The following is an 11,454-nucleotide window of genomic DNA, read 5'->3' on the forward strand; positions in this document are numbered from 1 at the left end:
TCAGACACATACGGTTCCTCCCGTTTTCAGCCTCCCAAACTCTGGGATTACAGGCATGAGCCACCACACCCAATCTCAATTAAGGTCTCAGCATGCCCTGGGGGTGGGACCCACATGGCACTTGGGATCAAACCTTGGTCCCTATGACTTCCTGAGCAGGCGCTTTAATCCACTGAGTCATCTGGATGGCCCTATGCAACATTCTTTATATTCGGCTTCTGTTACAGCATCTTATACAAGCTTAAGGTACTATACCAAACACCTTCTTGTGCTTTTCTGTCACAAGAATATATAGATGAATTTGAGCTTGCTAATTCTGAACATTTTTTCTATGGCCATAAGGTTGTAAGTGGTCCCCTGTTTTCTTTCCAGATCAAGATAGTGTTGCAGTATCAGCACTACATTCAATCAAAATCTATGTGCAGCATGTCGTCAGATTATATAAGAATCTTTCAGATTTCCACAGCAACCTCCACTTCTCTGTCACAAGAATGCCTCTGAAGAGCTATCCACTTGTAAAAGAAATTTACATCTATCTACACAAATAAGCAGCATTTCTATCCGAAATCCCCCACTTTCTACAACAAGGAGAGATTTGGACGTTCAAAACCTGCACGGCCAGGGGGCCCAGAAGGCTTCATCTGCATAACTAGACAACCCGGCTGGCTGGCTCGTGGTGGCTGCCCCACGGACTTTCACAGCCCATGCACCTGCCAGAACCCCCAGCCCAAGCCCCTACCCCTTAGGGCTCCAAGTAGACCTCAGTCATCTGGTCCCTCTTGGAGTCCCTGATTACTATCCCTTATGCAGGTACTGCAAAGTGTATGTTTTTGTTTGTCTATTGCCATTTTATTACATAGAATAAAACTACCAAGGGCTGGAGACATAGCTCATTGGACAAATGCTTGCCTAGCATACACATGGCCCTGAGTTCAATTCCCAGCACCAGAAGAGAAAGAATAAAACTACCAAGACCGAAGAGGGAAAACAGCAAACCCAAACTACCCTACGTGAATAAATGAATTTTTTTTTTAAGTATAGCAGAAACTTTTGTTGTTCTTACTGGGGCCTGAGCTCAGGGCCTACGCCCTGAGCCACATCCCCAGCGCGTGCCCTTCTTAAAGCAGAGCCTCACTAAATCGCTAAATTGCGTAGGATGGGCTCGCATTTAGAACCCTCCTGCTTGAGCCCTCTATGGGGCTCGGATTACAGTTGCGTACCACCATGCCTGGCGTAAGCCTTTGATTTTGAAGAACAGCACCTGGTATTTACTGTATTTCTTCGCAGAATCTCCAGAACTCTGGAGGAGGTAGTGACTACTGTTCCATTTCGCAGATGGGGATGTACTCTGTTGTACCAAAGGAGCCCACAGCTCTACCTGGGTAGCCCAAGGAAAACGAGAACCGGTGACCTGGAGCAGAGTCCGCTTGGGTCTGGTCTCTTTAATATTTCCCGCTCGCGCACCAAGCAAAGTCCTAGGCCACGCCCCTCCAAGAGTCCTTCCCCTTCCCCTCCAGCACGCCCACCTGCAGTACTGACGTTCGACCAATCAGAAATGGTTTTAGGCGGGGGCTGCCGTCCAGCGAGCCAATAGGAGGGCAGCCGGATCCGGGCTTGCCGGGGCATGTGGGAGTTGCGGCCGGCCGGCTAGGGGACACGTGCGGGCCGGAAGAGGCTGCCCGGCTTCAGGTGAGCAGGGGACCCGACCGGCGCGGCGGATCGCGGCCCTTGGAGGGGGGTGAAGCAGACCGGCCCGGGGGACGGATCCCTTCCTGGCTCGGAGGCCCGGGCCTACCGTGCGGCGCCAGGCGGGATCCTTGGCCTGGGCACCAGGACCGGTTGGTGGCAGCGCCCAAGGCCTTGTGCGGACGCCGGCCGGCAGGAGATCGGCCGCGCTCTCCGCCCGCTGGTTTTGCTTTTTTGTCCTGTGAACCTTTTTTTAGTAACTGAGATCTTATTGAGTCAGTTTCGCCTAAATCTGGGCCGTTTTGAGACTTTTTGGCTTGTGGGTGGATTGTCCGTAGACACCATGATCCTCGGAGAAGTTGGGTCGTGCACGCCTGCCTGTATTTTCACTCTGGGAACCTGAGGCAGGAGTATCGCAGATTCGAGCCTAGCTTGGGCAACTCAGCGATTTGGAGAGAGCCTGGCCCAGATTTTAAAACTCTATTTTTTTTTTTTTTTTACAGTATCGGGATTGAACTCAGGACCTTGTGCTGGCCAGGCAAGTGTTTGTTCTACTGAGCTATCTCCCTGGCCCAAAAACTATATTTTTAAAAAAAGGTTGGGGATGTATGTAGTTCTTCGAAGGCCCTGGGTTTCATCCTCGTATGGCAAGGGGAAAATTCCAGGATCCTCTCCCCAAGGAAGTTCAGATGGTATGGTGGTGGGCCGGAGAATCTGCCTTTTAACAGATCTAGTGTTTCTGTTTTACACCCTAAATCTAGCTAAAGCTACGCCTGTCTAGTCGCACGTCACTGGTGATTCCGGCTCTGTCCCCCCCACCCCCCCCCCCCATCTTTGCTTCCTGGACTTTGCTACTGCGGCCCTCTCCTTGGGCCGGGGACCCCTGCTTCAAAGCCTGCTGCTCAGACCCTCAGAGCACAGGGCAGTCTGGACTGAGATTTGTGTCTGCCCTTGCGGAAGGGGCTGTGTTCCATGAGCCTGCTCCATCTGGTCACTGTTGGTTCTGACTCAGTGAGGCCAGGGCAGGTGGAAGAGGCCTGCTTTTGCCCCTTCAATCACAAGACCACTGAGACCTTTTCTCCAGGTACCTGATTTAGCTTCTTTAGGACCTTGTGTCAGGCAGGAAAACCACCCACCCTGTGACCCTCAGCCCCTCAGGAGAGCTCAACCAGTTACTAGCAGGGCCAGCTTGTGCTTCTAAGTGCAGGTATTTATTCTCCCATTTTCCAGCTAAGGCATATCGGGGTTCTGAACCTGTCACTTCTGACAATTGCTGCTAACTTTGACCACTGCAGTTAAGCATCTTCTTTAAAGGGAGGAGGCTTTGGGGAGGGACTGAGCAGGTGCAGGCTGGATGAGTCAGGATGGGCCACCAAGCCTCACCCTGGCCCTCGGTGCCAGGAGGCCTCGTGCACAAGCTGGTGTCAGCAAACTTGAACCCCACCTCACTTCCTGCCTCTTTCCATTTCTTTTTTCTTTCTTCTTTGAATGCCTTCAGGGCAGGTTTGGCTGGCTTGAGTTGTGGGGATCGAACCACAACAACCTGAGCCTGACTGCTTTGTTGAAGTAGCCACTTAAAGTCCTGAGCTAAGGGGCAGGCCCCGCCCCCTTTCCATTTCTGCTGCTACTGCCCGGGTTCTTATCCAGCCCGCACTTGTTCCCAGAAGGCAACTGGGATCAGTTCACCTTCCCCCTAAAGTCCTTTGCCTGTTCCCTATTCATGCCTGAGGAGACCTATGAGCACTTGTCAGGCCTCCACCTGTCTCTACTCTCTGCCTCTGCCCTTTGAACTGTGACTGGCAGGGCATGTTTTAGCTCCTGGGCTTTGGGTCTGTGGCTTTTTCTCAGAACCTTTCCTTCCTCAACTGCTTGGTGGGCTGACCTTGCTGGACCCCTGCAGAGTTTCCCCTCCACCTCTAGGCCTCCTTTAGCTGGTGTCTCTGCCTGTCCTGTGCCCCTGCCCTGGGTCCCCTGCTGTCCTCCTGACCACACTTCTGCACCTTTGCGTCCCTCTCCTTCCCACCCACTTGAATTCCTGAGGCCACCATGAACTCTGTCCCTGTGGTCCTCACGGTCTGGGTAGAAGACAAACCACCTCTACTCCCTTCACACTTTTCCAGAGGGTGAGGGCGGGGGCAAGGCTGACATGGGCTGGGACAGACACCTGCAGGACTCGCTCGCTGCCTTCACAGGCAGAGGTAGACTATGTAACTATGGACTTTGAAGTGTGTAGTAATTCTGGTCAGAGATGCTAATCAACGTTTCAGAGACCTACCCAGGGGCTCCTGCTCAGCCCTTTTTAAATTTTGAGTCAGGGTCTCACTAAACTGCTTTGCTAGCTCAAAGCTGCCGTCCCTCTACTTCCTCCTTCCAAGAGTGCTGGGATTATAGGTGAGTGGCATCACATCTGGCAGATTATGGTTCTTGTCAGTCTTTTTCTTTTACTAGTTGGGCAGAGTTCACGATATGCCTCAGGTTTGTTTTTTTCCTCGAAAGCTGGGATGATAATACGATTCCCTGGAGTTATAGCAGTCCTCCAGAAGTGGTGGTCGCCATGTAAGTGCTGCTCCTGATGAGGCAGGTTGCCAACGCAGCTGGGAGCTGGGAGCTTCGGTACTGGGGTGGGCTGGCCACCTCCTCACGCAGCTGCGTTGCCTATGTTCTCTCTGTAGGGTGCTGCCCTGAGGACAGACCGCCTCCCTGGCGTCCCTTGCCACAGGCTGTGAACTGACTGGCATGGTCCAGGGGGAAGGCCCTGGGTCTACTCAGTGCCTGTCCAACACCAACCCGAATACGAAGGATGTGCTGCGGAGAAGGCACAAGAGGAGGAGCCGACAGCACCAGCGCTTCATGGCCCGGAAGGCCTTGCTGCAGGAGCAGGGGCTGCTGAGCGTGCCTCCGGAGTCGGGGACCTCCCCGTCGGAGGCACGGCCAGGCTCTGAGGCTGCCAGCAGTGGGAGGCAGCACCCCAGGGCTGGATCTGCGGGCAGCAGCCTGGGCAGCAGACGGCCGGCCTCCAGGGAAGCCCCAGGGCTCTCACCCAGCAAGTGTGTGGCTGTTGACTGTGAGATGGTGGGCACAGGGCCCCGAGGGTGTGTGAGTGAGCTAGCCCGCTGCTCTGTGGTGAGTTACCATGGTGACGTTCTCTATGACAAGTATATCCGGCCTGAGATGCCCATCGTTGACTACCGCACTCGCTGGAGCGGCATCACGCGGCAGCACATGCGCAAGGCCATCCCTTTCCAGGTGGCGCAGAAAGAGGTGAGGGCAGGGTGGGGGCTGACCAGGGCTGAGTGGGGGCTGGGTAGGACAGCCCTAAGTATGAGTACAGCTCAGATCCCACTGAGAGTGAGACCTTCAGAAAGTCCCTTTATTCCCTCCTCCGAATGATAAGTTCCTTCTCCATACATGGTGCGTGATCAAAGAATATGATAGATGTGATTTTTAATTTTTTAAAACAACTGTAGTAAAATACAGATTTTTATTAATCTTCAAAATTTTCCCCCAAAATGTTCTCTTTGAACACATGTATCTCATTGTTCTTTCCACTTTCCAAAAACAGTTTTGGAAGTCCTCCTTTGTGTCCTTTTGCACCTGCCTCAATGTCCTGAATTGGTTCAAAATGTTTGCAGTAGTTTCTGTCACAGTGTGTTCTCATGTGCCTTTTTCACTGGCTCTGGTACTGTGCCATCTGACTCTTCCCCAAAGTCAAAATGAGCCTGAAGGGAAATGTTTCGAATCCCTGTGGGCGATTAAGGCAGCCACAGCAGTGTAACTGAAGATCGTCCTGAAGGAGGGCTTCCAGAACTGCCTCAGAAGGTAGCAAGAATGCTGGGGCGCGTTGTGTTTGAGGTAAGGGGGAGGGTTTTGAGGGGGACTGGCAATGTGCCTTTTACTGTGTTCACCATATTTTGTGATCACACCTTGAGTAGAAGTCCTGGCCCTACCTCGGTGAAGTGTTGGTGGGCAACACACGGTAATGTCTGTAGGAGGCCATGCCCATAGTAGAGATCAAACAGCTTCCCTTTGGCGTTTGCTTTGTGCTATAAAGTGTTAGGTGTGAAGTGCAGGGCCCATATCCCTCAACCCTTCAGGTGTTGAGATGTCCTATTTCTTTTTTTTTTTTTGGCAGAACCAGGGATTGAACTCAGGCCCTTGCACTTGCCAGGGAAGTGCTTATTCCACTGAGCCATCTCCCTGGCCCCTGAGATGTCCTATTTCTTTACCCTGGTTTTTTTTTTTTTTTTTTTTTTTTTTAAGTGCTTTGAAAAACTTGCTCAGTGGTTGGGACTGTAGCCAGAATTCTCAGGTGCTCTTGACCATAGCAAACTTCTAAAATCTGATTAATGAGCAGCGCCCTTGTCCACAGGTTCCCTCATGAAGATTCTGATCCTGCAGGTCTGTAGGCTTGGGGGAGGGTCCTAAAAGTTGTGCTAAGTGTACACAATACCGAATGTACATGAGAAAATAGCATTATGTGCAACGGAGTGAAGCGACTGTAGTGGTCAGTGACACTACAGAAATCAAGGGAGAGAACAGAAAATGATAACGCAGTTTTGCCCGTGTGAAATGGTCAGCGATGCACGGTCCAGCAGTGGCAAGGCGCTTTACCTTGAGAGTCCTGCAGTTCGCTGGTAGAAGCTGGTGCCGGGAGGGCTGCTGCTTGGGCTCTGGAAGTGTGTGCAGAGGAGCTCTTTCTGAAGGCAAAGCCATACCGCTGAGGTGGCTACAGCAGTCATTTCTTAGGAGGGTTATAAATTCAAGGCGAGCGTCGACGGTTTAATTTAGCAAGATCCTATTGTAAGATGAAAAGGATTGGGGATGTAGAGCACCCTGGGCTTCGAATCCAAGTTTAATCCCTCATGCTGAGAAGAAAGTGGTCCATGTAGGTGTGGCCGGCTGTCCACCTAGGCTGGTGGGTGCACTAGTATGAGTGTGTGGTGTGTTTTCTCTCAGCCCTGTCCAGCTGGGCTCATTTCTCAGAGATAAAATCAGGCATGAGCAAAAGAGAAGTTAATAAATTAACATTCTTAAACAGTCATTGTATTAGACCAACTTTGCATTTTCAAAAGAACAGCTTTGTAACCCTTCTAGGCTGCGGGGATTGGGCAAGGTGGGGGAATACTGCTGTACCTCACCTTCCATCCAGCTCATGCAGTTGTTCTTTGGAAGACTAGAGATTACCCAGTGTGCCAATAGGGAACAGAAGCAGTGGGAAGGCCTGTATGAGCCCCTCAAGGACTCCCCTCCCGCTGGCTGGGGGATGAGGTAGGAGACTTGTGCGGTGACGCAAACTGGGGTCTGAACACATGTCATGTCTGTCTGAGGTAGGTTGTGTGAGATTAGCAGGTGTGGGTGGGGTTACAGGCCCAGGGCCTGGACATGGCCTCCTTGGGTGCTAGGAAGAGGGACGCATTGTGTACCGAGACGGGATTGGAGGACGAGGAGGAGGAGTCAATGCACAGAGCAACGCAGGGGCAGAATCCTGGAGCCAGTCTCTTCATACTAATGAGCTTCTGCCTTGGCTGTATGTACTGGCACCAGGCATGGTTCTGTTGACCTCAGCTGGGCCTTTACTGACCAATACCTAATAATAAGTCAGTAGATTGGAGCAGCACTGGTCAAGTCACACAGGGTCCTGGTGCAGGAGGTGTGGCTACACCATCTTGAGCAGAATGTGTCCCTGGAAAACAGAATGAGTTCTGAAGGGGAAAGTGGGGTCCTGGACAGGGTAGACACCTGGATCCTGAGACCCACAGCCCAGGGGGGAGCTGGGAGCAGAGCTCACGCTGGCAGTGAAAGGTTTTGTATACACCTAGGGATGAGAAGCCTGGCCATCCATGACCTTTCCCTCAGCTTCCCATGTTCCCATGGAGTGTGGTGGGCAGGGTGCCCTTCCATGGGTCCAGAGTATTTTAAGTTACAATTGGGAGAAACGCCTGGATTCAGCCACTGGAAGTGCTCCACATCTACCAGCTGCTCAGAGGCACAGGCAGGAGAATCTCAAGTTCAAGGCCAGCCCAGGTAGTTAGGCCCTGCTTAAATTCACAAAATGGTCTACAGATGTAGCTCAGTGGTAGAGCCCTTGCCTAGAATGTGTGGAGCTCTAGGTTCAATCCTCATCAAAAAAAAAAAAAAAAAAAAAAAAACATAAAGAAGGGCCTGAATTTAAATGTGGGCAGCAAGTTTGATTGTAGAGCCAGGCTCCTCCTCTGCTGCTCCCCAAGGGTCTGGGCTCTGCTGGAGAGGGCTCATCCATCTTGCTGCAGGCCTCACTGGGCTCTTTCTCCCTGCTCCTCTCCACCCACAGATCCTTAAGCTCCTGAAGGGCAAAGTGGTGGTGGGGCACGCGCTGCACAATGACTTCCAGGCCCTCAAGTATGTCCATCCCCGGAGCCAGACCCGTGACACCACGTGCGTCCCGAGCCTGCTGGGCCAGCCTGGCCTCCTCACTCGGGCCCGAGTCTCCCTAAAGGACCTGGCCCTGCAGCTATTGCACAAGAGGATCCAGGTAAGTGGGGCAGGAGCAAGGATGAGGCTGTGGGCTGTCCCTTCCACATCCACGTCACCTTGTGTAGCGAATATGCTGGGTAACTGTCACCTTTAGGCTGATCCCTGAGGGGTGTGTGCCCATTCCCTGGGCTTTGCTCTTGTGTCTTGAAGAAGCAGATGTGAGACCCTTGGTCAGGGTTAGGGACACCATGTCTACAGTTAAGAGAAGTAGCCAGGTGGCCTGTGGCCTGTCCCACCACACAGTGATGTTGTCTTTTGTCCGCAGGTGGGCCAGCATGGGCATTCATCAGTAGAAGATGCCGCCACAGCCATGGAGCTCTACCGGCTGGTAGAGGACAAGTGGGAGCAGGAGGTGGCCAGCAGCCTGTGGTCGTGTCCAGAGGACAGGGAGCCTGACAGCAGCACGGACATGGAGCAGTACATGGAGGACCAGTACTGGCCCGAAGACTTGGCCCCTGCTGCTGTGGCCAGATCAGGGGAGGTGCAGGAAGGAAGAGAGTGACAGGAGGGAAGAAGCCTGGGTCAGGGGACCCTGGGAGTACATCCAGGCAGGACAGGGCAGGCAGGATGTCTGGTGCCCAGGGTCAGGGCAGCAGCACTATCTGCGCCCTGTGCCTGCAGCGCAGCCCTCCGCCATTGGCAGTTTGTTTTTCTGACTCCTGTCATCTTACCAGTGGCACTTTATAGCCTCTGGATGGCAGGTGGCAGGAGTCGAAGTCCCAGCTGGCTGTCCCAGGTTTTGCACAGGCATCATGCCGTGCTCCTAGTAGGAGGACACCCCTCACCCAGGTGTCAGTGCTGGAGCTTCTTTACCTTGGTTGGGGAACAGGGTGGAGTTCAGTTCTGGTCACTTAACTCTCCCTCCAGGGTCATATTTGGGCTCATAATAACTGTCCTAAAGTGGAAGAGTTAAGTCCTCATTTCTCCCCTTTGTGCTACAACTCTGGCCACAGCTGCTGTAGGAACCTGGGGCCCTGCGGGGCCTGTCCCCTCCCTGCTAGGCTACATGGACTAACAGAGCCTGCACCTCCCAGGGGAGCTGGCCCCTTCCCAAAGTTGGTGTTAGAAGTCCTTGGGGTCAGTGCAGGGGCAGGCCAGGCAGAGCAGCTCTAACTGGGAACTGACACATTTGTTGTCACCCAAGTCGGGGACCCCCAAGCCCACCCATTGTGGGGCTCCCCTGTGCTGAAGTGGTTTGAGTTCAGTTGTGACCTGGCCGACTTGTACCTGCCCTCTGAGGAGCAGGGCCGCCACTCAGAAGCAGAGTGTGCTCCCAGGGGTGGCAGCTCCTGAGCCCGCACCTCATGTGGTGCTGTGCTGCTTTACTCTGATCTGTGGTTACAGTGAGGTCTGGGTTTTGGATTAAGTTTTGAAAATGCTCCATTTCCTAAGGAGCAGTTTTGGCGTGTCAAAATGACCAAGAGCTTTGGTCACACAGGCCTCAGAGTGCCATCTTTTCTGCCACCTGGCATTGAGACTTAGAGCTGGCTGTGCCATCCCCAGTCTGTTTCCCTAAGTGTAAGTGGCGAGTGGTGCAGCCTCCTGCATAGGGTGGGGAAGAGGCTAATAGCCAGTTGCCCAAACAGTGCCCGGCCCAGGCTTTGTGAACAGGCTGCTGACCTTGTGGTGGGGGACAGGATGGGGGCTGGGCCAGCTCAGGGACACAGCACAGAAGTTTGGGGTTATCTGCAGGCGTGGCCCGTGGCTCTGCAATGCCACTTCTCATCAGTGTCCTGCTACTGCTCACCCCAGGTTGGAGGGTGTGGGACACCAGCTCCTCCCTGTCAGCTGGGTAGGAGGCCAGCTGAGTCATGGCCATAGCTGGCCCAGGACTTCCGACGGGCAGATGCCAAAGTCAGGGCCAAGCAGTAGCTTGGGTTGTGGATTGCAGGGGGATGGCACTGTAACTGTCGCTGTGGGAAAGGTACCGTTGAATATCGCTTTGTTATGAGGTCCCTGGGCAAGCGGGAGCAGTGGCCCTGTGCATGTCTGGTGGTTGGCACGCCCAGCTCTGCTGGGTGATTTGACCTTAGTGGACACATCTTTTAAAGTGGTGGGCATATGACAGAAAACCAACAGCAACCGAATTATATAATTTTTTAAATTTTACAATTGCCCAATTATAAAGCACAAATTTATGTAATTTCTCCCAAAAACTATGTATTTGCTTTAAATTTTTAAAATTGTGATAAAATATACATAATATAAAATTTGCCAGCTCAGCCAATCTGAAGTGTAGCTTTGTGGTGAGTCCTTTTACTTTGTTGTGCAGCAGATTTCCTGAGCGCTTTATTGTGCAAAACCCAAACGTGGTCCCTCTGGCTTGAGTCACCGCGGCATCTGCGTGATTAATACAGTGAAGACTGGGGCCGAGGGAGTCGGTCTTTTCCCTCCATTTAGTTCTAACAGCACCCTATGCTTATTCCTGTGTCCATCGTCCTAAGAGGGATTAAAATAACAAAACACAGGAGATCTCTGATGCCCTAGGTGAGAACACATGTATGTTGGATGGATCTCCTAGGCTGACCTGGTCAGCTTGACCCAACTCTCACCTCATTACCAGTTCAGAAGTACGTACTCTATGGCATGAATGTAATTAGGATCAGAGTGACTTCGGGGCAGCACGCATGTTCAGAGCTCCTCAGAGGACTCAACACCCTGTCGATCACAGTTCCTCTCGGTCAGGATCTGTACCTTAGGGCGAGGCACCCAAGCTGAGGTAGAGTCTTCACACTGCGGAAGCCTGATTTGTCCATGCTTTTTGTTGCTATAGCTGCTTGTGTGTGCTTTGACCCGTGTCAGTGCTTTTCTGTCCCCCTGGCACCTTTTTCTGTCCGGTGGCACGGACTTGCACAGCTTCCTGTGATCTTCAGTAAATGTAGCTACTTGCTACCTATTGCTAGTTGTACACGTGGCGATTTGGTCCTCGTCATCCGTAAGGGTCGGGGCTGCCACTGGCCCATCCTGCCAGTCTCGTCTGGTGGCTTGTGCCATTGTGGTACGAACAGATCTAATCACTTTTTATCAGTCTTTACTAATAAAATGAATAAAAACTCTAAATGGACCCAATTAATTGCTTGAACTTGAATGATTACTAAGAAATATTAGTACTATTTATACCAATTAAAAATTATTACAGCTAATTGATTTCATTAAAAGAAATTTATATTTGTGAATAGTTTATTCATAATTTCAACATGAAATCTTACAAGTACCCCGTTGCTGTTGTATATAATGTGCATTTATAACTTCTGT

At 52.0% G+C, this 11,454-nt stretch overlaps 1 protein-coding gene across 1 annotated transcript; it reads left to right on the forward strand.

The window, feature by feature from the left end:
• Positions 1-1,603: 1,603 nt before the first annotated feature.
• On the forward strand, positions 1,604-10,153 carry Aen (apoptosis enhancing nuclease). Its single transcript, XM_004623459.2, has 4 exons — positions 1,604-1,689; positions 4,359-4,947; positions 7,997-8,197; positions 8,465-10,153. Exons 2-4 carry the CDS (start codon positions 4,423-4,425, stop codon positions 8,699-8,701), a joined length of 963 nt encoding a protein of 320 aa, XP_004623516.1. The 5' UTR covers positions 1,604-1,689; positions 4,359-4,422; the 3' UTR covers positions 8,702-10,153.
• The last annotated feature ends 1,301 nt before the right edge of the window (positions 10,154-11,454 follow it).

Source organism: Octodon degus, unplaced genomic scaffold (assembly GCF_000260255.1).
Source record: "Octodon degus isolate 3935 unplaced genomic scaffold, OctDeg1.0 scaffold00002, whole genome shotgun sequence".
Lineage (NCBI taxonomy): Eukaryota > Metazoa > Chordata > Mammalia > Rodentia > Octodontidae > Octodon > Octodon degus.